We start from the raw sequence: 26,543 nt of genomic DNA, 5'->3' as shown, positions 1-26,543 counted from the left end.
GACCGAGTTTCGAAATGAATTCAGATCAATGAGAGTTACTCTGGCAATTGTGCATACACACACGGGTCCTGTGTATTACTCAACTGGACAGGTCCAGACATTAGGAGGACTGTATTCATCTTGGCTAGACCCAAAGACTGCCATTCATTATTCACGCTTCTTCCTTAGAAATCCAACATGGTGCCATCTCAGGCTGTGGATGAGAATGCAGCCAGTTCCTCTCCTAACGACGCAACAAAGGTAAATTGGAGTTTCAGTGTCAGATTGTTTTAGTTGTAGACTGAGGTGCTAGTTATTAGGCAGTATTGAGGTATGTGGGTCCTTGGTTATCTTGACCAAGTAAGATGCACGCATTAGGAGGACTGAGATTTGAAACAGGAAGTATAAACAACTGAGTTCTACCTACAAGTGCGCCCACACACACGGGTCCTGTGTATTACTCAACTGGACAGGTCCAGACATTAGGAGGACTGAGTTTAGAAATGAATTCAGATCAATGAGAGTTACTCTGGCAATTGTGCATACACACACGGGTCCTGTGTATTACTCAACTGGACAGGTCCAGACATTAGGAGGACTGTATTCATCTTGGCTAGACCCAAAGACTGCCATTCATTATTCATGCTTCTTCCTTAGAAATCCAACATGGTGGCATCTCAGGCTGTGGATGAGAATGCAGCCAGTTCCTCTCCTAACGACGCAACAAAGGTAAATTGGAGTTTCAGTGTCAGATTGTTTTAGTTGTAGACTGAGGTGCTAGTTATTAGGCAGTATTGAGGTATGTGGGTCCTTGGTTATCTTGACCAAGTAAGATGCACGCATTAGGAGGACTGAGATTTGAAACAGGAAGTATAAACAACTGAGTTCTACCTACAAGTGCGCCCACACACACGGGTCCTGTGTATTACTCAACTGGACAGGTCCAGACATTAGGAGGACTGAGTTTAGAAATGAATTCAGATCAATGAGAGTTACTCTGGCAATTGTGCATACACACACGGGTCCTGTGTAATACTCAACTGGACAGGTCCAGACATTAGGAGGACTGTATTCATCTTGGCTAGACCCAAAGACTGCCATTCATTATTCACGCTTCTTCTTTAGAAATCCAACATGGTGGCATCTCAGGCTGTGGATGAGAATGCAGCCAGTTCCTCTCCTAACGACGCAACAAAGGTAAATTGGAGTTTCAGTGTCAGATTGTTTTAGTTGTAGACTGAGGTGCTAGTTATTAGGCAGTATTGAGGTATGTGGGTCCTTGGTTATCTTGACCAAGTAAGATGCACGCATTAGGAGGACTGAGATTTGAAACAAGAAGTATGAAACCCCAACCCTAAATCTGGTTTGCATAAAGACGTAGTTCTCGGCTTGGTTGAAATGAACTCTGATGTAGTTAGATCGCATATTTGAATTTCAGCTGATCAAGGAGCAAGAATGAAGCTTACTATAGGAAGGAGCATGTAAATACAACCGAAACAATCGCTAAACTCTTTCCTGTTAATGCTAAGCACATTTATGTAACATTGTTGTGTAAAGGCCATCCGTTATGTCTTGATGGATTCATGACTTCATGATTTAATTATACTTTTTTACACTCCCAGTCAAAACTTTGGACACATCTTCTCATTTCAGAAAGAACAAATTGTAAGTCTAATCTTTTTTGGGTGTTGTGGGTCCACAATGAATTTTCTTTTCATTGTGGTTTTGTAATATATACCATAATATAAAACCTAGAAGAACAAATTGTTTTGAAAATTGATCTATATACAGCAGGTATTTTTCCCTTTAAATTTTGCATTGCAAAAGTTACAAAAATTGATTTAATAGTTTTAGTAACACTTGAACCTGTTTTTTTTTTTTTTCTTCCGTCCTTAACTCCTTTTTAAAGAGGAACCAAAACAACTATTTGGTTGTGATATTTTACATCACAAAAGTATGAATTTTGTTTTTGATTACACTGTTTTTTTTTTTTGTTTTTTTTTACCAAACAGGACTGCGATCATGATCTAGTCCCTGACGAAATGTCAAGTTTAGAAAAATGTTTTGCATGTGGAGGACCTTTTTCGCCTCTGAAATGGAGTGGTGTGAGATGTGAAGGTAATTATTTAATTATGGAAGGTTGGGTACATTAGAATATCTTAAATATGATCCATAAGGAACACTATAAAAACTAATCCATAAGTAAATATGATATATGTTCATAATGAACCTTTTACATCTGCACTTTTTACATATTTACTTACCATGTCATTATTAAAGCTGCTATACCCAATTTGCAAAAACAAGTTAGCTTAACATATTTTTTTTTCATGTTCATAACAACATTTTAACAAAGCATAGCTATAAATGTTGTTTGGAGATTAAAGAAAAAAAAATGAAGTGGTTCTGTTGCATTTGTCTAAAACCATCAGCCAATAACATGGCTCAGTCCAGAAAAACGATAGAACAGTCTTTCCTGACTCCTTAAATTCTACATTAACATGGCTCCACCACACTATGCACTGGCCTGTTTAGCAGCAAAGCACACCAGGGGGTGTGGCCTATGGATAATATCCAATGGGAGGGGGGAGCCTTCTTGACTGTGTTTATGCTTCCATCTAGCCTGTTTTTTTAAATTGGGGAAAGCGGCTTTAACTACCTTTCTTTTATTAACTTAATTTTTCTCTGTCTAGTTTGCTACCAGTCCTGGCACAAAAGATGTTATGTTAGCCACAAGGTGAACCTCACTGAACCTCTTCCAGAGGTAAGTGTTTTTGCAGAATTCTTCTCAGTAAAATATGTAAGGTAAACAAAGTCTTACTTTGTGTTTTTGATTGTTATTAGGTCTTTAGTGAAGATAGTTCAAGTGAGGGGGCTTCATCAGAAGAGGAATATGTGCCAGATTCTATAGCTGACTCAGACAGCTCATGGGACAACAAATCAGAGCCTTTAAATATAAGTTGCAAACAAGTACAGAACTCTGAGATCTCCAGCAGTCAATCTGCTTGCAAAACGAAAAGACCTCGCCTAGAAAGTTTTTTAGAGAGAGTAGGACAAAGAATTTCAGAAGATGCCGAATCAATATCTGAAGATGGAATTGGCACAAGACAGCTCGACGTATCAGGGGTTATTGCCACAGCAGAAAAGTCTGATGCTGAAGGCATTGTTGATGACTCTAATACTACGGCTGAAGATTCCTTAAAAACATCCTCCTCACTAAGAAACAAAACATACTGCTACATTTGTGGAAAACTACAGACAAAGTTTACACGTCATTTAAAAACTCATGAGAAATCACATGCAGATGTTGCTCGAGTTTTAAGTCTTCCCAAGAAGTCCAAAGACCGTTTGAAAATGCTTTCTAAGCTGCGAAACAAAGGAAACCACAGACATAACTCGGAGGTCATCGCAAGTGGGATTGGATCATTAAAAACCAGACGCACATCAAAAAAACCCTACAAAGGAAAAGACTATATTCACTGCATTTATTTCGAGGCATTATATCTTAAAAGAGATCTTTGGAGACATGTTCGTAAATGTTCTTCAAAACCAGTGGAGGCCAATTCAGAGGGGGGACGAAAAAAGGTCTTGTCCCTGGCCTGTATGAGTGAGTCAGCTCTGTGTCAGCAAGTTTCCCCCGGTGTTTGGAAGATATTAGCTGTCATGAAAGATGATGAAATAACTTCTACTGTGCGAAGTGACTTCTCTATTCTTCAGCTTGCTCAATCATTCTTTAACAAACATGGGAAAGATCCCACCAAATTTGACTACATTCGCCAGACACTCCGAGAATGTGGAAGACTTCTGCTCACACTTCGGAAAGAATGCTCAATACACACTTTTGAGGATGCTGTAAGACCTGCAAATTTCAATGTGGTTATCAAAGCTGTTAAGAAGGTGTGTGGGTATGATGAAGAAAAGAACTGCTACTCGACTCCAAGCCTTGCTTTAAAGTTGGGACACTCACTGCAGAAAGTCTGTGATATTATACATTGCAGAGCACTGATGGCAGAAGACAGTGCACTGATAAAGTCAACCCAGAGTTTCAAAACCCTTTATGCTACAAAGTGGTCAGAACTCATCTCCCATACTGCATTAACCACACTAAACGAGTGGCACTTCAACAAGCCTTCCACACTTCCTTTCACAGAAGATGTTCAGCGTCTTCATAGACATCTGGAGAAGACTACAGAACAAGCACTGAAGGACTTGGAAGAGCATAGTTCACCAAAATCATACAGTGAACTTTGTAAAGCTACCATGGCAAATGTAATACTATTTAACAGGAGAAGGGGGAGAAATTTCAAAGATGACACTGAATGGCTTCCAGGAGAGAGACACTAGTACCCTGCACAAGGATGTTGCAATTGGACTGACAAAATTTGAACTTTACCTTTGTCAACACTTCAGTCGTGTAGAATTGAGGGGTAAACGAGGACGCAAGGTTGCAGTGCTACTTTCACCAGACATGGTGAATGCCATAACACGGCTGACAGAGAAAAGACAAGACTGTGGTGTTCTGGCAGAAAACATATTCCTGTTTGCCAGACCTCATTGTCTGACTCCCTACAGAGGACAGGACTGTTTGAGGATTTATGCGACTGAATGTGGGGCTGAAAACCCTGAACACCTACGTTCAACGCAGTTGCGCAAACATGTCGCAACTTTGTCTCAGATCTTAAACCTCAAGAATCACGAGTTAGACCAAGTTGCCAACTTCCTAGGTCATGATATTCGTGTTCATCGCGAATATTATAGACTTCCAGAGGCTACTACCCAGCTTGCCAAAATATCCAAACTACTGATTGCCATGGAGAAAGGGTCTCTCAAAAGCCTTCAAGGCAAAACACTTGAAGAGATTGAAATCGAAGGTAAAGTGGTGTTAAGGTTAAGAATTATACACGTTTCCTGCACTATAACCTTATAATTCATTAAGACAATCTTTTATTTTGTTAGATAACCTACAGTTGACAGATTCAAGTGAAGAAAGTGAGGTCGGAGCGGAGCGTGAGGAGGTCGGAGCGGAGCGTGAGGAGGTCGGAGCGGAGCGTGAGGAGGTCGGAGCGGAGCGTGAGGAGGTCGGAGCGGAGCGTGAGGAGGTCGGAGCGGAGCGTGAGGAGGTCGGAGCGGAGCGTGAGGAGGTCGGAGCGGAGCGTGAGGAGGTCGGAGCGGAGCGTGAGGTCAATGAAGGAAATCTTGTATATCCACAGATTGGTAAGTACAATGTGATTAGTCTCAACTTTGTTCAATTTATGAAATCACATGACTAATAGACTTTATTACAGATTCTATAGATACTAGAATGATGAAGAAAGTTGTCAAGGAACCTCCAGGTATGTGTTTGTCATCATTTATTGAAGCTTTTACCTTTGTAACTACTTCCTAGACACTTTTGCTATCTTTGCTATCTTTATGTAAAAAAAAAAAAGATAATTCATTACTATCATTTTTCCAGTGATTGTTACCTTTGTCCAAATGGTAATTTAAAGAAAGTCAAGGATCTTTCTAAAGACCAGCTCAACAGAATAGAAAGGTCAGTTTTGGAGGATGGTCAGGTAGGAAATGCTAGTTTGAACAGGTGATTTTGAGCTGTGATTTAAAGTTCTAGAGAGAATCTAATGAGCAGAGGAAGTTCCAGAGGGTGCAATTAGCAGTGGCAAAGGATTGTACCCTCAGATTTATGATTTTGATGATGGGGGTAAGGAGGTTAGTGTTAGCAGTGTTGTGGGAGAGTGACAGTAAAGACAATCCCTCAGGGTGGCGGGGGCGAGGTTGTTGAAGGCTTAAAAGTTGATTAGGAGTTTGCACTCAATACTATAGTCAGTGTGCAGCCAGTAATGTTCTTTTTAGGATGTGGTGATATAGTCTCTAGAGTGAGTGCAGTAGAGTAAGGGGGCAGCAGAGTTCTTAATAGATTGCAGTTCTTGGAGGTGAGTTTGGGGAAAGCAAAGATGCTGGGATTCTTTTTGAGGGTGGAGAGAATGGATAGGATTAGGAAGAACAATATCATTGGGACTGCACATGTTGGAAAAAATGTCTACATTGTTCTACATTGGCCAGGTTGAGGTTGTGTTGGGCATGTGCAAACAAGGGACAGTGAGGAAGGTTTGTTGAAGGATGTTAGAAAGGAAGCTGCCCTGCAGGAGACAGAAGGAGATGAGATTAATCAAGAGAGATGAAAATAGTTGGTGTGTGGAGGGCTGATCTACTACTCTTTATTTACCTGGTTTGCGCTTCTGAAGTATTCCCTCTACGCTCTCATCCTCTTTCTACAGTAAATCAGTGGTGAGTGGAAAGTTGACCAGTCACCGGAGTAGTGATGGGTCGTTCGCGAACGAAATGGCTCTTAGAGCTGGTTCTTTGAAGTGAACGATGCGAGCCGGCTCCTTATTGGGAGCCGTGGATTTTTTTTTTTTACTTTCTCTTGCCCTCTCTCTCACTTTTTTCGCTGCACGTCAGCCTTGTGTTTGCGCTGAGTAGAGACGGGAGGGGCGCAAACAGAGCCTTGCGTTTGCACCCCTCCCGCCTCTGAGCAGAGGGAGGAGCTAGGGGCGGTAGTTACACTCGCAACAGCAGTAGCACACGAAAAGAGCAGCAGGGAGAGAGAGAGAGAAAGAGAGCCGGGAGCAACAACAAGAGACAATGTCGTCACATTAGAAAGGTGGAGTAAAGAAAATGAGTGACACCAAGAAAAGAAGCAAAATCTAGAACCATTTAAATTTTACTGACAATACATAGGCAGAGTGTAGAGTCTGCAAGAAAAGGATATCATATAGAGCCGGTGCACGGGCACCTGAAAACTGTCCACTCATCAGTGCGATGGGAAGATAAAACACAGTGAATTAAGTGTGATATAAGTAAAGCTGCCAGTGTGTCTACCCACTGAGCTGAGCACTGGGCACTTGGTATTTTTAAATTTAAAGTTTAAATTTTAAAAGTTAAATTGTAAATGGTAGGTTTTTGTATTTTATAATTTATTTTTTAAATTTTATGTGGAGTGAATAAATAAAAGCAGATTTATATAATGAGCATATATACATAGAAAACACGTTTTTAAACATTAGTAATTCATTTTGTGCATAATTTTATATTGTTGTTAATAATAAATGAATGAAAGCAACAAAATAACCTGAAGAGCCGGTTCGGGAGCCGAAAGAGCCGGCTCTTTTTAGTGAGCCGAGCCGAGAGAGCCGGATCTCTAAAAAGAGCCGGAAATCCCATCACTACACCGGAGTCTTGTTTGGAGAAAAATTCAGCCTTGTATCTTTTAATATCAGCTGTAATAGCTCTAGCCATATTCCACATTCACATGTGTCACCTTAAACTAAAAGTCATAGTTGCGACTCTGGATTTATCTTAGAAACCATATTCAAGATTTCAAGGTCCATTAGTTGCTTGACCACATTCAGGAGCATTTGACATTACATTATAAGAGATTTAATACAACAAATATATGCTTACTGTTTTGTTTTGTTTTTCAGCACAAAGTAAAAATGGAGCGGGTAAGGTCATTGAACCCAACAGAATACTAAACAAGGAGATGAAGCCAAGCAGTAAGAAGAAAACAAATAAACAATCTGGTAAATGGTGACATGCATACAAAAGTCACTTAAGCACAAATGTAAACTTCATGCATTTTTGAACCCAGTTATCCACACCACCCAAGCCAGTATGGTGACTATGCTCATCTTTCTGCCAGGGACCGTACCATAATTCTACAACTTGGTTAGACAGTTATATTAACCTACTTGGTAAGGTAAAACATAAATCACATTCAATGTGGAACAATACCTTGTATTAAGTAATGGGATAAATGTTTAAATTACTTTCCCTATGCCTGTTTTAATCTGTAATACATTTAAATACTTATCATTTTCAAAACAGCAATGCACCAAAACAATTAATAAACAAAGCAATGAGAACATATTATGATTTGGGTTTTTAATTTTGAGGATTCCTCAACCATTGGGCTTCTACATTATCTCCATACTCTGAACATCATCTTATTCCCATAGGCAGAATCTGGATAATATTGGAAAATTTGGGCTGGTTTGGCTAATTGTGGGCTGTAACCTGAACGTCTTGAAGAAAATTATGTTCACTGAAAAAACCTGAAGGCCCACCTCATGGTCAGGCAGGGTCCACCCTTGTTTTTAAATAAACATTTGAGTCAGACAGTTATATATGAAATGTTTGAGTATATGTTATACATTTCAAATTATTACAATATCATGCTATACATGTTTTTTGTTGTATAACGGTGTGTGGAATAAAATGCTCTCCATCCATAGTGATTTGCCATAGCTATTTATTGGAATTCTGACTTAATGTGGGCTACCTTTCAGAATTTTACATTTAAATAAATGTATTCATCCATTGTAATAAGTATTTAAACAGTCAGCATTACAGGATTTATACCAAAGAAACACTGTTACAACAAATTCACCTTAAAGGGGACTTATTATGCAAAACCCACTTTTTTTTGTTGCTTTTGTATGTATATTTGGTTATGAATTGCCTCCCGACTCCTTAAGTGTAGGTTTTCAACAACTAAAAAAGGAGCTCTTTTAGGTCCCAGGTAGTGTATTTTGCACAATCCAGCATAATCACAGCCTCAGCACCTGTCCTCGTGGACAATGCAAAGGCCGTCTTTGGGCTGTGTAGACTAAACACTAACTGTTCTTAGCAGGGCTGTAAAACTAGTGTGTGCAGAACTCAATTCTTCGGCTTATTTGAAGGAAGCCGATTATCGCCATTATATTTTTGCATCCTACAACCATGTCAACTCACACAATTGAGCATAATACGTCCCCTTTAATTTAAAAATTGTTTAAAAAGTAGTTTGTTTACATTTATTTTTTTCTGCTTCTAGCTTCTCTGGAAAATGCAAGGAGGGTCAAAAAGCATCCTTGGTCTCCCACGGAGGTTGCTGCGATAATGAAGTATTTTGGCGAACATATCAAAAAAGGAAAACTGGCCACTATTATCGAATGCCAGCAATGCAAAACTGCAGAAGATCCTGCTCTGGCTGGTCGTTCTATTCAAAACATCAGAGATTTTGTGAGGAATCGGGGCGTGTCGTTGAAGAAAAAAGAAAATCCTATGTAGAGGAGTCTACATAACTCCAAAGTACTTCTTGGAGGAGTTACAAAAGATATTTTGTATGTTTTGGTTTCTCATTTATTTATTTTAGAATTTTACTATTAGAAGATTGGTAAATTCATTTTGTTGACACTGTTTTAGTGCATCTGATCTAAGAGGACATATAATTTTATATTGCCAGTTATTTTCATTTCTGTTAACAAAACAATCCTGTTTTTGTAAAATGCACTCAATTTGTTCCTTTTATTCACCTGTTGCCCTTTTAATACACACAAAATACATGTTTGTGTATGTGTATGGCCTTTGTCCTGTTAATAAAGTTAGCCCTGACAATTACTGTTCATGTCAGGGGGAGGAGCCAAGTTACCTAATTAGTGTTGTCCTCTTATTACACCATGTTGTCAGGTTCTTATATTTTGAGTTCTGGTGTGTTTTTCACAATTTTGAAGTGAGATTTGTGTTGTACAACTCAAATGGGATTTTTAAAGATGCACTTCATCTATCTAGCACAAGCGGAAAGGGGGGTCCGTTTAGTGTTGCAAAAATATTGTTTGAAAAAATTGTCCTTCCAATTCACCTTTACCTGTGTGTGTGTGTGTGTGTGTGTGTGTGTGTGTGTGAGAGAGTTTGCTTGTGTCAAAATTGGGGACTTCTATCAGCTCACACACCAGTCAATTTAGGACACCTCTCCCTTTGGGGACCAAAACCACCGTCCCCAATTAGATTTACCTCTAACAACGTTCAGCATGCTCTAAAACGTATTTTAATCCAAAAATCTCACCAGTCCCCAAAAGTGACATTTTTTAGATTTTTTGTGTATGTGTATGACATTGCCCCCCAAAATTTTCGCAATCTGCGTATAACTCTGTTTCCCCTAGTGGAAGTGTGTGAAATTGCAAGAATTTCCACTGTCCCCAAAAGTGACATTTCTTGGATTTTTTTGTGTGTGTATTACCTCTCCCTAACCCTTATATTATTATAGTGTAAGATTTCTTTTAATTTACTGATCTTTGTTGAAAATCTTATTCAACATTCTTTTGTATGAATGGTTTTATATAAACAAACATTTGTTCTCTTGACTAAATAACAGAAATCAGTAGACTATTTAGTAGATAATATTTTCAAAGGGTAAAGAAGACACTAGAAAATACAAAAGAGTCATATTTCACGTAATTATGATATAAATAGTTTTAATATTTTTTAAAGAATTATTTGGCATGATGTGACGCAGATGCATGAAATAATGGAGCACTTTAGGTTCATATTTGCTTTCTGAACTGCAGCTTGACATAAATTACTCTAAATTCTTGATACTTGTATTGCAACATATTTAAGATGTTTCTTGAATTTCTGTTGAATGGTGCAGGGATCCAAAATTTGGTGAAACAGCTGAGCTAAATTTAAATTTCAATGTTAATACCTTTTAGGCAGTATGTAAAATACTGCCTAAGAAGCATAAAAAGTCACAAGCATATGGCATAAAACTTAATTCTCACCAAAGTCTCTTTAAGAGCTGATCAAAAACTGTGTAAGACAATGGTCATTACATATGGATCATGACAGAAAAAAATGATATCCTGGATACAAGCGGGAAAGATTAGCTCCTGTAGCATGGTTGACTGGGCCTTAGAGATATGTGCAGAGCTTGACTCAAGTCAAATTCAAAGTCAGCTTTATTCTGAAAACCCACATGTACAGATGATACACAGGGATTTTAAATTGTAATGCTCCCACGGTCTACAGTGTACAGTGAACAACTTAAAGATAAAAACAAAACAAAAGTCCTATGTACAACATAATACAATGAACACTAGTGTCATACAATCAGAGTGCTTTCGGGAAAGAGTTCGTGTGCAAGTGGGGGTGGGGCAGTCAGTCAAAGGGCGATGTTTAGAGTTTTGTATGTCTGTCGGGTGGGGGGGATCAGAGGAAAGAGATGAATGCAGGTCTGGAGTTCGTGTGTGTGAGAGTGAAGAGGGACAGAGCAGGGACAGCCTAAAGGTAGGGGAGGTGAGGTAAGACTTCTATGTCACCATAGGCCTTGATCGCAGCCATGGAGGTGTGTGCAAGCAGCAGCATGTAGAGCAGCTTTAAAAGTATGAAGAGTGATTAAAACTTTTTTAGTTTCTTATACCTATATCTTAAGTGTCTGCTGACAAGTTTCAGAATTTTCTGTTTGAATGTAAGAAAGTTATTTAGTAATAACTGCTAATACTGGTTTGCTAGATGTGCCCTTGATTTGGAATAAAAAGACTTGAGCTAATTAACCCGAAAAAGCTAGCCACATATAAGTTACACATTCAGAGCTGTCTTGGATTAAACATCAAGGGATGTTTGAATGAACCAAACTTTCAATATTTTAAGGGATTTCATTTTTTTATGCTTTTATGATTCTAAAATAATAAAATATGTTTATTAGCATCCTCAAGTTTTTCATGTGCAAGCTAACAATGAGGATTATCTTTTTAATTAAGAGAGGCTAATGAAACGGAAAAAATAAATAAGCTTTATGAAGGGGAATATTATGTTATTTGTTTAATTTATTTATTATTCTGAAACAAAGAAACATAAATAAGCTGCAGGATTGTGAATGTCCCCATTTAGGTTGAAGTGGAGTGTATTCCCCAAAAGTCATAAGCATATGGCATACTAATGACTATAGTTGGATATGTTGCGGGATTTTTTTTTCTAAAAATAGTATCATGTCCCTTTTTCAGTATAAATCTACCCATGAAGTCTGTAAACAATTTATCAATGATCCCCACACTCAAGTAAGGGTCTTCTGTTGTGTGACGGCTGTATGCGGACAGGAATAGGACCCAAAGGTGCAGACTCCAGAGACAAACTTAAACCGAAACAGCTTTAATGCTGAACTCAAACATAACATAACTGGAAAAACTCAAAATAAAATAACACCAGTGGACTGACAAAACACACAGCAAAATAAACGGTAGATCGCGACACAGACACAGAGAAACACAGAGCTAAAATACACAGAAGGAGCAATCAGGGAATGGGTAACAGGAGGGAAACACAGCTGGGGCAAATCAGGCCTAACGAGACAAGGGGAAGCAAAACCAGACACATTAACATCAGACATGGACTTTCAAAGTAAAACAGGAAACCCATAACACAGACTGAACAAAGGACACAGACTCACATGCAGGCACTACAACAGAGGGAACAGAGACGTGGGACCAGGGCAGACACAGACACTGATTGGATGTGGGGATACAGCAGATGGGGGAGACAGCAACTATGGAACACAGACAGAAAACCAGAACACTAAAACTCTAACCAAACCCCACCCAGAGAACCTAAACTAAGAATCCTTCATTATGTCTAAGATTTGAAAATATGGAACAAATACCAATCAGAATGAGGACTAAGATAAAGCAATCCATCCCCCAAATCATTACACATACCTCAACATATGCATATGTTTAATAATCAGAGTTCATTGTATTTACCAGTTCCCTAAGGAAAGTTTCTCATTGAATGTCCCCATCTAGGTTAAAGCAGAGTGTATTTGTGTTAGAAACGTCCTCAAAAGTCATAAGCATATGGCATACTAATGACTATAGTTGGATACACTTTTGTATTGTATTTTTAAAAATAGTGTCATGTCCCTTTTTCAGTATAACTCCATACATGAAGTTCGAGAACAATTTATCAATGATCACCACACTCAAGTAAGGGTTATGTTGTAAAATCCTTCATTATGTCTAAGATTTGAAAATATGGAACAAATACCAATCAGAATGAGGACTAAGATACAGCAATCCATCCCCCAAATCATTACACATATCTTAATATATGCAGATGTTTAATAATCAGAGTTCATTGTATTTACCAGTTCCCTAAGGTAAGTTTCCCATTGAATGTCCCCATTTAGGTTAAAGAGGAGTGTATTTGTGTTAGAAACGTCCCCAAAAGTCATAAGCATATGGCATTCTAATGACTATAGTTGGATATAGTTTTGTATTTTTATTTTTATTTTTTTTAAATGGTATCATGTCCCTTTTTCTGTATAAACCTACCCATGAAGTCAGAGAACAATTTATCAATGATTCCCACACTCAAGTAAGGGTCTTCTGGTGTGTGACGGCTGTGTGCGGACAGGAATAGGACCCAAAGGTGCAGACCCCAGAGACAAACTTAAACCGAAACAGCTTTAATGCTGAACTCAAACATAACATAACTGGAAAAACTCAAAATAAAATAACACCGGTGGACTGACAAAACACACAGCAAAATAAACGGTAGATCGTGACACAGACACAGAGAAACACAGAGCTAAAATACACAGAAGGAGCAATCAGGGAATGGGTAACAGGAGGGAAACACAGCTGGGGCAAATCAGGCCTAACGAGACAAGGGGAAGCAAAACCAGACACATTAACATCAGACATGGACTTTCAAAGTAAAACAGGAAACCCATAACACAGACTGAACAAAAGACACAGACTCACATGCAGGCACTATAACAGAGTAGGGATGGCACGATACCACTTTTTTATTACCGATACCGATATCATAAATTTGGATATCTGCCGATACTGATATAAATCCGATATCTATTTTTTAAACTGTTTTTGTATAAGTTCAAAGTCAAATTTAAAAAGACAGAACACTAAAGCTATTCTCTTATACTTGCATGCAAGAAAAAGACTGCACCCAAAATATTGCTCAGTTCAACAATGCATATCTCTTTATTTAAACTTTAGCACTGTTTAGCTGTCACCACTATCAAAATATCCATCCTGAAAGTGCGCAACATAATGCAGAACTTTAAATGTCGAAGTATTTAAAGTAACATTCATCAAAATAAAAGTGCAACATTATGCAGAACTTTAAATCTCAAAGTATAAAGTAACATTAATCAAAATAAAAGTGCAACATTATGCAGAACTTTAAATCTCAAAGTATTTAAAGTAACATTAATCAAAATAAAAGTGCAACATTATGCAGAATTTTAAATCTTGAAGTATTTAAAGTAAAATTCAAGTAAATAAAAGTGCAACTTTATGCAAATTTCAAAACCCCTTTGGTACTGAAAAAAGTTGCAATTTTAGCAGAGCAAACAACATTCTTGTAATAATGCAGTTGTAACTTTTTTTTTCACTTTAACATGAGAGGTAGGTTCTTCTTCAGAAAGATCAACATTTCAACCTTCTCAGCTGTCAGCCTGCTTCTCCTTTCATTAATGATAATGGAGGCTGTACTGAAGAGTCTCTCACTCTCAATACTTGTGGTAGGTGCACAGAGAAATTTAGCTGCTGTAGAAACCAGAGTGGGAAATCTAAGTTTGTTGACTTGCCAGTACAGCAGTGGATTATCTGAGCGTTGAATGGTTGGCTCACTAAGGTAAGTTTGCACTTCAATGCGTGCACTTGTCGTGGCTAACTGAGGAACAGGATCTTGAGTGTTTTTCTTCAGGATTTCATCAAAAACACTTTCAAGTCTGCTTTGGCTGGAAGATTCCACCCGTGGAGTCTTCTTTGCTGGCTCCAAGACTGCTGATGTCCCCTCTGCTGGCTCTGAGGAGTTTAATGTAGTTCTCAAAAACTCCATCTTCCTCACCTCTGCCAACAAAGCATCTTTAGCTTGTTTTGAGGTTTCTACACTCGTGAAGTACCTGAAATGAAAAAAGTCCAAACTTGAATATTAAACAATCATTAAATTTATCATTAGTATCATTCAGCAGTGTGATTAAACTATCATTCCTCATTCTTGCTATTTATTCCATGCCCATTATAAAGACCTCAACATACTTTGCTGTACTACTCTGAATCAGACAATACATGTTATAATGTGCAATGGTGGTGTCCTGACTGAATGACAAGTCTATCACAACTAATTTAGAATGTCCTCACCATTTTCTGACACACTCTCTCTAATGCACTATCACTTACACACACACAGACACACACAAAACAAGTTGATCTGTTAAAATAACATGAGTGAAGCCTTACATACCTGTCTTTATATCTTGGATCCAGCAGTGTTGCAACTGTGTATAGTGGCTCGGATTCCACGTCTCTGAAGCGTCTGTTAACCGCTTCGAGAAGAGTGCCTTTCATTTTCTTTATTCCATCGTCGGCCTCATTTTCTCGGGAGAGCAGGCGCTTAAGGACGCAGACAATAGGGATGACATCAGATGCAGATGAGGATGATGCGCTTACCTCCTTTGTTAACTCCTCAAAGGGAGCTAGAGCTGTCAGGACCTTTTCCAGTAACCCCCACTGCTGTGCACTAAGTGTGGCAGGCAGATCATACTCTGCAGAATATGCACACAAGGCTCGCTTCTGTTCTGTGAGGATCTTGATCATATAATATGTGCTATTCCATCTTGTTCGCACATCTTGTATCAGACGTTTGGGTGACATGTTCAGCTCCATTTGAATGTCCTCCAAACGCGAATATGCCTGTGGTGAGTGTTTGAAGTGACCCACTATTTTTCTGCCCACTGTCACAGCATCACATACACCACATTGTGCAAGCAGTCCCTCATTCACCACAAGTTGCAAAGTGTGCGCGAAGCATCCCAAACTTGCAACACCTAGCCGGCTCATTGCCTTTTTTTATATTGCTGGCATTGTCTCGCAAAACAACGTGGACTTTATTCTTCGGAATTTTCCACGCATTTAACATTTCCTCCATAGCTGCAGCGATGGACTCTCCTGTGTGTGAACCACGAAACTCTTTGGCCTGCAACACTGCTTTTTGCATTGTAAAACTCGAGTCTATCCAGTGTACAGTCAGGCTTAGCAGGGACAACGGACAAACGTCCGAGCTCCAAATATCAGTCGTCATGCTTAACGTGGGAATTATTTCCAAACTTTCGGAGATGAACTTGCGCACCTGTTTGTACTTGCCTGGGATAGCTTCCTCCGAGATGAAATGCCGGTTTGGCAGCATGTAGCGAGGCTCTAAATGCTCAATTAAGCGTCAAAAACCATCATTTTCCACAACGGAAAGGGGCTGGTCATCAAGCACAACAAATTCAACCATTTTCTCCGTTATCAGCTTCGCTCTATTGCTTTCCGGAGGGAATTTCTCACGTCTCTGAATATTTTCCAAAAGCGTTTGTTGATATGGTACACTTTTCTGCTTAGCTTTGGAGGCCAGGCTAAATTCCGCATACTCCTTTGCGTGGTGTTTCTGTAAGTGTTTAATCATGTTTGTGGTGTTAAAAATCCCCACACTGCTACCACCTCGCGAAACACTTGCATCGCATAAGTTGCATTCGGCAGTCTTGCTTTTTTCGTCTTTTAGTTTGAAATAAGTCCACACTGCTGACATGATGGCTCTGACCTCTCCCACACGATAACCGCTCGATCACGTGACGCATATTGCTCTGACGTGCTAAGGTCATGACCTGGGTTATACCATGTTAGCGAGTTTTTGAGGTGCTTTTGTAACATTCACTGGATCGGATTAAAAATTTTAAATTTCTCTCCGATATCCGATCCAGTAATTTACGTCAATATCGGACCGATACTGAATATCGGATCGGTCCATCTCTACAACAGAGGGAACAGAGACATGGGACCAGGGCAGACACAGACACTGATTGGATGTGGGGATACAGCAGACAGGGGAGACAGCAACTATGGAACACAGACAGAAAACCAGAACACTAAAACTCTAACCAAACCCCACCCAGAGAACCTAAACTAAGAATCCTTCATTATGTCTAAGATTTGAAAATATGGAACAAATACCAATCAGAATGAGGACTAAGATAAAGCAATCCATCCCCCAAATCATTACACATACCTCAACATATGCATATGTTTAATAATCAGAGTTCATTGTATTTACCAGTTCCCTAAGGAAAGTTTCTCATTGAATGTCCCCATTTAGGTTAAAGAGGAGTGTATTTGTGTTAGAAACGTCCTCAAAAGTCATAAGCACATGGCATACTAATGACTATAGTTGGATATGCTTTGATTTTTAAAAAAAAAATGGTATCATGTCCCTATTTTCTGTATAAATCTACCCATGAAGTCGGAGAACAATTTATCAATGATTCCCACACTCAAGTAAGGGTTATGTTGTAAAATCCTTCATTATGTCTAAGATTTGAAAATATGGAACAAATACCAATCAGAATGAGGACTAAGATACAGCAATCCATCCCCCAAATCATTACACATATCTTAATATATGCAGATGTTTAATAATCAGAGTTCATTGTATTAACCAGTTCCCTAAGGAAAGTTTCCCATTGAATGTCCCCATTTAGGTTAAAGCGGAGTGTATTTGTGTTAAAAACGTCCCCAAAAAGTCATAAGTATATGGCATACTAATGACTATAGTTGGATATGTTTTGGAATTTTTTTCTAAAAATAGTATCATGTTCTTTTTCAGTATAAATCTATCCATGAAGTCAGAGAACAATTTATCAATGATCCCCACACTCAAGCAAGGGTTATGTTAAAAAAAAAAAACCTTCACTATGTCTAAGATTTAAAAATAAGGAACAAATACCAATCAGAATGAGGACTAAGATAAAGAAATCCATCCGAAAAGCATTTACACATACCTTAACATATGCAGATGTTTAATAATCAGAGTTTATTGTATTAACCAGTTCCCTAAGGAAAGTTTCCCATTGAATGTCCCCATTTAGGTTAAAGCAGAGTGTTTTTGTGTTAGAAATGTCCCCAAAAGTCATAAGAGTCAGGTGTACCAATAACTATTGTTGCATATGTTTTTGCAATTTTTAAATGGAGGTATATTTGAAAGGCCAGCCGATTATATCTCTCGGCTGGCCTGGGAACGCCTTGGTGTTCCCCCGGATAAGCTGGAGGAGGTGGTTGGGGAGAGGGAGGTCTGGGCTTCTTTGCTTAGGCTGCTGCCCCCGCGACCTGGCCTCGGATAAAGCGGATGAAGATGGATGGATGGATGGGTATATTTCTGTATTTAGTATTAATCTACCCTTGAGATCAGTGACAAAACCGTTTATGGTCACTGATTGTTAATGACGATCAGTTAATGATCACTGTACTCTGGTACTATATCAATTCAATTTCATTTATGTATATCCCTTTTGATTGTCCTCATTCAGGTTAACGCAGTGCATTTTTGTTAGAAATGTCCCCGGAAGTCATAAGAGTCATCTTCTTTGGCAGTTTTTAATTGTCTCTTGTCTATTTGTTATTCATGTTAAATCTACTTGTAACATCAGTGAAAACTAAAATTAAGATATCCATTCTAAAATCGTACAGCTTGTCTTATCACTCACAGATATGAGCTAAAGGATATTTTGATTGGTTCTAATGTAGGTTAAAGCAGTGTGTTTATTAATAATTAAATTAAATCTTTTATGATAGGTTTGGATAGTTTCTGAAAATCAAATGAACCCTTGGTAATTGTGTACAAATTACCTGTGTAAACAATTCATAGTTGAAATTAGAAATTTCTTTTAGTTTAAATAGAATATAAAAACTATTTTAACTGTCTAATGTTTGCCTATTTAACTTATGTTTATCTACTCAAGACTAACCAAGCTGAAGCAGCATCATGAGAAATGCCTGAAACGTGAAAAAAAATTGATCTCCAAAATCCAGATTCCTCAAGCAATGAGATTGAGTCTCTTCTGTCAGGTATGGAGGCAACAAAACCACAATAGAATAAGAAAAAGGATCAAGATGAAGACAGGGGACCAGGGACTTCTTCCCAGTGAACATATTTGGAAGCAAAGTTCTTGCCTTACAATTTGCTGGTAACAAACACTCAATACTACAGATGATTTTTTTTTATCCAAGTTTCTCTGCATTAATGATGTGCATATAAACTCCCAAAACAACACAGTAGTAACAAATGCAGTCAAAAATTTAAATTGTTCTGTGGCCGAGACGTTGGACATAGTTTTGATTTCTTCAAGATAAATAGAGACCTTAATTGGAGCACTGTAACAAAAAATAATTTCCCCCAGGGATCAATAAAGTATTCTGATTCTGATTCTAATTAATTATTGTTTAGATTATTGTTAGATTGGGTAGTTAACCTTACATTGTACTTTGAAGGAACTGCCTTTAAGGGAAGTAATATCCCCAAAACTGACATAAAATAACTTGTGTATGTGTGTATTGCTGAAGACCCAAAAGGGAAGTAAGGTCCCCAAAAGTGGCATAAAATAGTTTGTTTATCTGTGTATCGCTGAAGACCCAAAAGGGGACATTAAACATTCCCAGTCCCCAATGGGAAGGTAAAAATACTGTCTGGACAAATGTTGCTTAAAATGAAAATCTCAAGTGATTTTTTATTTGTGTGGTCTTGGAGGAGTAAAACTGAGTTGCCAGCTTGCTTCTTTTTTTTTTTTTTTTTTTTTAAGTGACATCAGAAACAGCAGCATGTGACATCACGTGATGGCGGAGCTTCAGTTCATCCTTTGTCATCTTTTTTTTTTTTTTTTTTTTAATAGGACAGGGGGAAAGAATGAAAGAAAGGGGGGGAGAGAAAGAAAGAAAACCAAAGGGGAGAAGAGACGGTGAGAAGGGGGGGAAGAGAGAAAAAAAAAAAAAACAACAAAAAAAAAAACTCCTGGGTCACCTGTATGGAGAAAAAACAAACAAACAAACAAACAGAGGAGACAGCAAACAACAAAGAGCAACATAATAATAGAAAAAAAAGCACCATCACAATAAACTAGCTAGTCATAGATATCAATAGATACTAAATAATAGACGATATTGTTCAGCACGCAAGATAGACAGCGCACAATGTGCTTTGAGGCAGCAGCCAAGAAAGCTTTAGTCCGCGTCTGTGAATACCCATGTGTACACCTGTGTGCACACCTGTGTGGATCAGCATGCTTGCATTCCAAAGGTTTCTCCATGTAATGATCTGTTAGGGAGTGTGGGGAGCCACAGCCCTGTCCTTTATGGTATCAAGCGGGTATGGAGGAGATCAAAACTCCAGACATCCAGAGGCCCCCAGAACACAAGAGACCAAGGAAGACCCACAGAGGGGCAGCTGCGCCACTGTCCCAGTAAGAGCTAAGGAGAGTCCCAGATGGGGGCTCATTCAGCAGCCGCGGAGCAGAAGCCAGGGGGAGTTGCAGTGATGCGCCCGTGGGCTCCGCCGGCAGCCAGCTGTGCCTGAGTGACCGAGCCCCAGGCCGAGAGGCCGGGGGCACCCCACCCCCGAAATGGCCTGAGCGAGCCCCAATAAGCGGCCGCCAAGGAGTGAGCCGGTGTGTACCCGGACGCCCACCCCCAGATACAAAGAACCACCAACGCACCGACACCTGAGGGAGTCCGCCACCGGCAGGGGAAGTGGTGGTGGGTGGAGATAGGCCTCCAAACCTTGGAAGGCCCGAGATGTCCCCAGAGAGGTGGCGTCTGATACCCAACCTGACATATAGATACAAACATACAGGCACACACAGACACAAACATCCATTCCCACCCTCATGCTCTCATGTGCACTTCACACTCAACCGACGTGGAGACAAATATAAAGAGACGCTGTATACGCGATCACACTCCCCAAGCGTACTCTACAAACCGGGTCTAGGTACCCCTGTCCCTGGAGGGGGGAACTGCACCCAGACCCAGGTGGTGTTACCCTTTTCCCTGCGGTGGGGAGAGGCAGACCGCCCCGACTCCGCAGCAGCAGGGAGGCCCCACACCCCAGACCGCAGCCGGACGGCCAACTCCTCCTAGCCCCCCTGCTCCAGCTTGCTTCTAAACCATACAGAAAGTGGTGTCCCCAAAGGGTGGGAGTTAAGATATGCGACCCCAAACGGGACTTAAGCGAGTGTGTGTGTGTGTGTGTGTGTGTGTGTGTGTGTACAGGAGGTGACAGAAGAGAGCATGTCCTATCCCATGTCTGTCCTGAGAGGGCTGGTAACTGAGGGCTCCAGCTTGCTGCTGATGCGCCTGATCGCTCTGAGGAGGAAGATGCCAGAAAACATGACGTTTGTCTCCTTAGACCCAGGATTACACATAATTAACACCTCTTTTGTAAGTCTTTATGCCTGTGTAAGACATCCTGGTCCATCAGTAACTTGTTTGAGTACTGAGCTCTGATTGTGGTCTCTTTTGTGCTCAGAGAGAGCTGGGTCAGAGGCAGCTAGAGGTCGGGGGTGAGCTCCTGGATGTATTTGGGGTAGAGAGGATTATTCAGTCCATGGAGGGCAGCCCCAGTACCTGGCAGTGCTACTTCCTGGATGATGGGTAAGCTTAATATATGTACCTCTCCATCATCCCACACATGTTGGACTGTGTTACTGCCTCCCTCTGTGCACCAAACAGACTGCAGCTGCCCACTGTTGAGTTTCATGTTTATATTACCTACTGCTGATAGGAGGTCACTAATGTAGACTAAACAACAAATCATTTTAATCACACAATAGCACTACTTATTGAATGCTTCCCTTAATCACAAGGGATCCATTAGTTAGGTGTTTAAAAGGAGAGGACTGTTATCAGCATGGGCAACCAGTATGAATGAACCATCAGTGATTCCCCAGTTAACTTGTAGAAAAAGGTAGTTTAAATTACACAAAAGATTGCCACACATGGACTAGCAATCTCTTAAAAAGACCAAACAAGGTTAGATTTCAAGTCACTGACTTAAAGCTAAATAAGTAAATTAAGCTAACTCACCTTAGCTGTTCCCAGTCCAGAAGCAAACAGAGTGAGGTGGAAGGGAGTGCAGTCATTATATACTCTGTGCCAGGTAAGTTCAGGTATGGAACAAAGGAGCCCACCAGTGATAAGAAAACTCCGACAGTAAGTGAGGTTAAAGAGGTGTGGATGAAACAGGGAAAGGGGTAAATAAAAGAAGAATTTCTACTATTTCCCACATGTTTGATTAGGCATCCTTCCTGGTACAACCCTGCTTGTGATTTATGTCACCTCCTGGTCTTAAACTAGAGATCTTTCACATGTTAGCCAAAACTATTAACCACTGCTAATGGAGCCATTGATGCTTCTTCTTTGTGGGTCCAAACTATAACATTAGCTATAGTAGAATAGTTAATTGCTTTGTGTCCTTGACATCTTAGGAACTATTCAGTTTCTAAAAATGATCATTTTGAAGGGAAAGGTTCCCATAAAGTGTAGATATACCTATGGAATAGGACACATCTGATTTTTGTATGCGAAAGAATATTGGTGATACATGAGGACTTTCTGGTTTAACTCAAGCGGTTTCTGAATAACAAGTAAGTGCTATTATTGTTGTTATGTGTTACACTAGTGCTTTCAATTTGACTCGTTACATTCTCTGATCAGGCATCTGGTGACCAGAGTTCAGGTGGGGTCACCAGTCACCATGAGACTTCTAGAGTTGCCATCAAAGGCAGAAAAAGGTTACACACATCCCCCACACACATATTCACACATAAGAGGTATGATTCCAATGAAAGATTCAGTGATATTTGTGTATTTGTAATTTTACAGTAGATTTCAAGAAGATCCCCCTTGTGTGGGAGGAAGACATGCAGATGCGTTCTAAGTTTCTGGACAGAAAGGTAGCCGGTCATGTGCAACAGGAGATTAATACTAGACTTCCATTACTCTACTGACCATCTGAGCAGAAAATGAATGTGTGTTTATGTCTTGTTTTGGCAGGAAGAGCTTAAGGCCGACCACTCCTCATACTTGAGACAGCATCCAGAGATTCGAGCACTAATATTTGACTTCCTGCAGTTGCTGTTGTTGAGGAAACCAGACGACGTCTTTCTGTTTGCCAGAGAGTACTTCACCCCTTTTGCCGCCAATCATCCTGCAGACGCAGACCAGGAAGCCCAGTCCCTCTAGTCACATTATCACATGCATAGCTGGACTGGCCATCGGGCATACGGTGGGCCGCTGGCGATTTTTTGTTTTTATGGGCCGATGGATTTTTTTTTTTTTTAGGAAGGGTATATATAATGAAAGGTGTTGGATCGGCCAATTAATAATGGATTGGATTTATATAGCGCTTTTCAAGGCACCCAAAGCGCTTTACAATGCCACTATTCATTCACTCTCACATTCACACACTGGTGGAGGCAGCTACGGTTGTAGCCACAGCTGCCCTGGGACAGACTGACAGAAGCGAGGCTGCCATATCGCGCCATCGGCCCCTCTGGCCAACACCAGTAGGCAGTAGGGTAAAGTGTCTTGCCCACGGACACAACGATCAGGACAGAGAGCCCGGGGATCGAACCGGCGACCTTCCGGTTACAGATACGCTTCCCAACCCCCTGAGCCACGGTCGTGGTCATGATCGACTCTGGGCTGGACCAATTACAGCCGAGGAGGCTGGATGCACCCTCCCCCTTGTTTAGCAATCACGTGATTTTCGCGCATTGCATGCTGGGAACTCGTGGCAAAACAATCCAAGTACCGCATCAAATGCAAGCGTTTGCAGCACCGCAAAACGTTCATTCTCCGGTTCCAATACCTTCTTGTTTTTTCTTTGCCGCACAAAAAAGGAATGTACAAAACAAAAGGAGAACAATGCCGGTCCGTACAAAGACAGACTCGACGAAAAGACAAAGAAAAATACGAGGAAAAAATCAAACCAGTGAAAGGGTCAGACCCTTACGAGCACACAGAGGGACAAAAGACGTCAGCGTGCTGCCCAACTTTCACCACGCTCAGATTTATAATTATACGGTTCTTGGAGTGAGTGCATACACTCATGAAGTCTAGTAACTTCAGGTCACTGCAACAAGCCCAGGTACAGTTTACCGACGGATGGGTACAGGACCTTGAAATGCACCGTGTAGAACGAAAGACCATCGTATGAACAAAGGTAAGTTTACCAGTCTCACAAATCGTCGTCATAAATACACATTCGTTAACCGTTTATTAATATAACCTTTGAGCTCAATGGTAATTAATTAGTAGTGGAAATAATTTCTGGTAGCATTACAGAAATGTAGCAGTGACAACAATAATGTATGTTGTAATCGCACTGGACAATTAGTGATACAAAACAACTGTTTTATCCTGTGAATAAAAGTATATGTTTTTGTCAATGTACCATGGCAATAACAGAAGCGAAACGCAATATTGTGTCAGGACAATTCACTATTTATGCACAATAAACAAAGGAGCATAGCGCGACAATTTCTGTTCAGTGCCAGACTTGCTTGTAACCTGTATCACCAATTATGTTAAGAAAAATGACGTATTAACTACTACAAAACTCTGACCTTTGTGGGAATGCTTGGAGGAGACCAACATGTGAGCTGAAGTGTTCTGAGACGTTATATTTGGTATATCCAGACCATCCGTTGGCTCTTACTTCGGAAACATGGCTTAAAAATTTTCTCTTCAACGACGTAATCTGATAAAAAAAATAAAAGATCTCTTTACCGTGGCTGTCATGCGACCGGCTATTGCAGTTAATAATACAACAGCTTCTTGGCATTTTTTGGGTTTCTTTTTATCACTGTGTAACTGAGTTCAATTGAACGCCTGCGTGCGCTAGTACCTCTTGCCACAAGTTCCCAGAATCCTTTGCGGTTTTACCCCTGAATGACGTCACATTTTTAATCTTTATCCTGGTGGGCCGGTCTCTAGTCAAAATGCCCGGGCCGATTTTTTGTCCCAGTCCAGCCCTGCTCGCTGACTTTCCATAGTCGTTGATAAGCGAAGCAGACTCTGACCCTGCGTCCCATATTTGATGAGTTAGGAGTGAGAACGTGTTGCAATGTATATATGTAGGTGTGGTTTGGCTCTAGAAGAAATGTGAGTTTCACTTGTGATTACACTTCAGCGGAAGTATCAACAGTGCATGCATTAACCTGAACGTGGACAACAGCAGAGGTGGGCAGTAAAGATAAATATTTTGTTACTCTGCTAAGTAGAGTTTTAAATTTACATCTACTTCACTTGAGTAGGTTTTTTTCATTTTCAAAATAGGCTCGTTACTTTCGGTTTGACGTGTTTGAATGGAGTCATTACTTCGTCATTGCGAGAAACACATGAAAGGCAGTCTTGCTCGTGCATTAATCACCAGATGTGGTATAAAAAGAGATGAAAGAGGCAAACACATGTGCCATAGTTAGGGGTTTAAGTGGGCCTTTTTATTTATTTATCATCAGCAAGGAACAAGTAACTTTTAATGTCATAAACTTTATGGACAGGATCATACTTCTACTTTTTAACGACACCACCCTCTACTGGTGCAGTTTGATATATAACATTACAGGAGGCAACAATTACTTGTGGCTGGAACGACTTCGGGTGTCCATAAGTTATGTTTGCGGTACTTCAGCATCTAGCTAGCCCTACCGACGACCAGCGAGCATAAAGGGAGTGAGGTTTTTTTGGAGTGTCAGGTAATTTCAAATGCAACATTTCTATCAGCTCAACAAACAGCAAACACACGAACTGTTTGTGTGCAGTTTCTTTTCAGTGTTGCTAGCTAAAGGCCCAGCTGAGAAGAAGGAGAGAACAGTTTTCAAATGAAACAAGTACTTTCTAGGGTACGTGTTATGGAGGGACTAAGTGGGGGTAGGTTTTGATTATTGATTTTCCAAATAAAATCGATTCTAGATTGAGTAACACGATATCGATTCAGTGTAAAAAATAATTACACTGTTAGATCCCAAGTACCCTGTGATTACGTGTAATTTCATTTATACGTGTTGTGCCAAAAGTGACTTGAGTTATTTAGTTGATGACGTTTTCGTCTAACCCAGGGGTCTCAAACTAACCACCCGTATATTGACGTGAAAAAAATATGATGGAGTTTGGCCCTTGAAGTTACTTTTTTGTGTTAGAGAGGATTTGTTTGTTGTTGAGTGCAATGTTAAAACAAGTTGTGTTGCCAGCTCATTTAAGTTTGAGACCCCTGCTCTAACCCATTTACAACTGGCCTAGTTATGGGAAATGAAACTGGTTATAAATACCAAGGCTGTAAACATGTTTATTCCTACTGTAGTGTTCGACATTTTAACTTTCTGTCTGTGAGGACTGAGTTACATTTGCAATTACCAGCCAAAATGGCAAAACAATGTTTTGTTCAAAAACAAAAATAAACAAATATCTTCAATGAAATCCTCTGATCCAATCCAATCCAATCCAACTTTATTTATATAGCACATTTAAAAACAACAAAGTTGACCAAAGTGCTTTCCAATAATAAAACAGAGATAGCAGTTAAACCCATACTTTAAGCATACAATGAAATCAATAAACAAAACAAATATATAATTGAAAAAGAAGATAAAAATAAATCAACATGAGTAGAATAAACAATAAGATATACAATGAATAAAATTAACAAAGTAAAAAGATTAAGAATGACCAACAGCTGACTAAAAACTGACTACAAACTGGCTCTGATAACACTCCTAGAAGGCCTTTGAAAAAAAGTGTGTTTTTAAAAGTGATTTAAACATTTCAAGTGTTGGGGCCAGCCTAATATGGAGGGGCAGTTTGTTCCATAGTTTGGGGGCCACAACAGCGAAAGCTCGGTCTCCTCGGTGTTTAAGTCTCGAC

General features: G+C 39.8%; 3 protein-coding genes and 1 long non-coding RNA gene across 4 annotated transcripts in view; 3 read left to right on the top strand and 1 right to left on the bottom strand.

Moving 5' to 3' along the window:
* Positions 1 to 22,862, top strand: part of LOC146613871 (ciliogenesis-associated TTC17-interacting protein-like) — a 39,443-nt gene extending 16,581 nt beyond the window's left edge. Inside the window, exons 5-9 of the mRNA XM_085378778.1 lie at positions 20,892 to 21,059; positions 21,148 to 21,272; positions 22,335 to 22,411; positions 22,503 to 22,573; positions 22,674 to 22,862. Coding sequence (XP_085234904.1) covers positions 20,892 to 21,059; positions 21,148 to 21,272; positions 22,335 to 22,411; positions 22,503 to 22,573; positions 22,674 to 22,862 — 630 coding nt within the window. The remainder of the gene's footprint in view (positions 1 to 20,891; positions 21,060 to 21,147; positions 21,273 to 22,334; positions 22,412 to 22,502; positions 22,574 to 22,673) is intronic.
* Positions 1,123 to 3,455, top strand: LOC146613874 (uncharacterized). Its single transcript, XR_014907067.1, has 4 exons — positions 1,123 to 1,176; positions 1,992 to 2,097; positions 2,673 to 2,743; positions 2,824 to 3,455. It is a non-coding gene; the product is annotated as an uncharacterized LOC146613874 (long non-coding RNA).
* LOC146613873 (uncharacterized) lies at positions 4,283 to 9,118 on the top strand. The gene is made up of 6 exons (XM_085378077.1): positions 4,283 to 4,850; positions 4,936 to 4,973; positions 5,037 to 5,193; positions 5,265 to 5,312; positions 7,461 to 7,559; positions 8,852 to 9,118. Exons 1-6 carry the CDS (start codon positions 4,289 to 4,291, stop codon positions 9,085 to 9,087), a joined length of 1,140 nt encoding a protein of 379 aa, XP_085234203.1. The 5' UTR covers positions 4,283 to 4,288; the 3' UTR covers positions 9,088 to 9,118.
* On the bottom strand, positions 14,203 to 15,278 carry LOC146613872 (zinc finger BED domain-containing protein 4-like). The gene is made up of 2 exons (XM_085377563.1): positions 15,061 to 15,278; positions 14,203 to 14,719 (listed from the first exon to the last, which is right to left on the bottom strand). The coding sequence occupies exons 1-2, from the start codon at positions 15,162 to 15,164 to the stop codon at positions 14,203 to 14,205; spliced, it is 621 nt and encodes a 206-aa protein (XP_085233689.1). The 5' UTR covers positions 15,165 to 15,278.
* Positions 22,863 to 26,543: the final 3,681 nt, after the last annotated feature.

The sequence above is a fragment of the Diplotaxodon limnothrissa genome, linkage group LG18, assembly GCF_057381915.1.
Source record: "Diplotaxodon limnothrissa isolate DT_005_m linkage group LG18, D_limnothrissa_male_GT1.1, whole genome shotgun sequence".
NCBI lineage: Eukaryota > Metazoa > Chordata > Actinopteri > Cichliformes > Cichlidae > Diplotaxodon > Diplotaxodon limnothrissa.
This window is presented reverse-complemented; position numbering and strand designations above follow the sequence as displayed.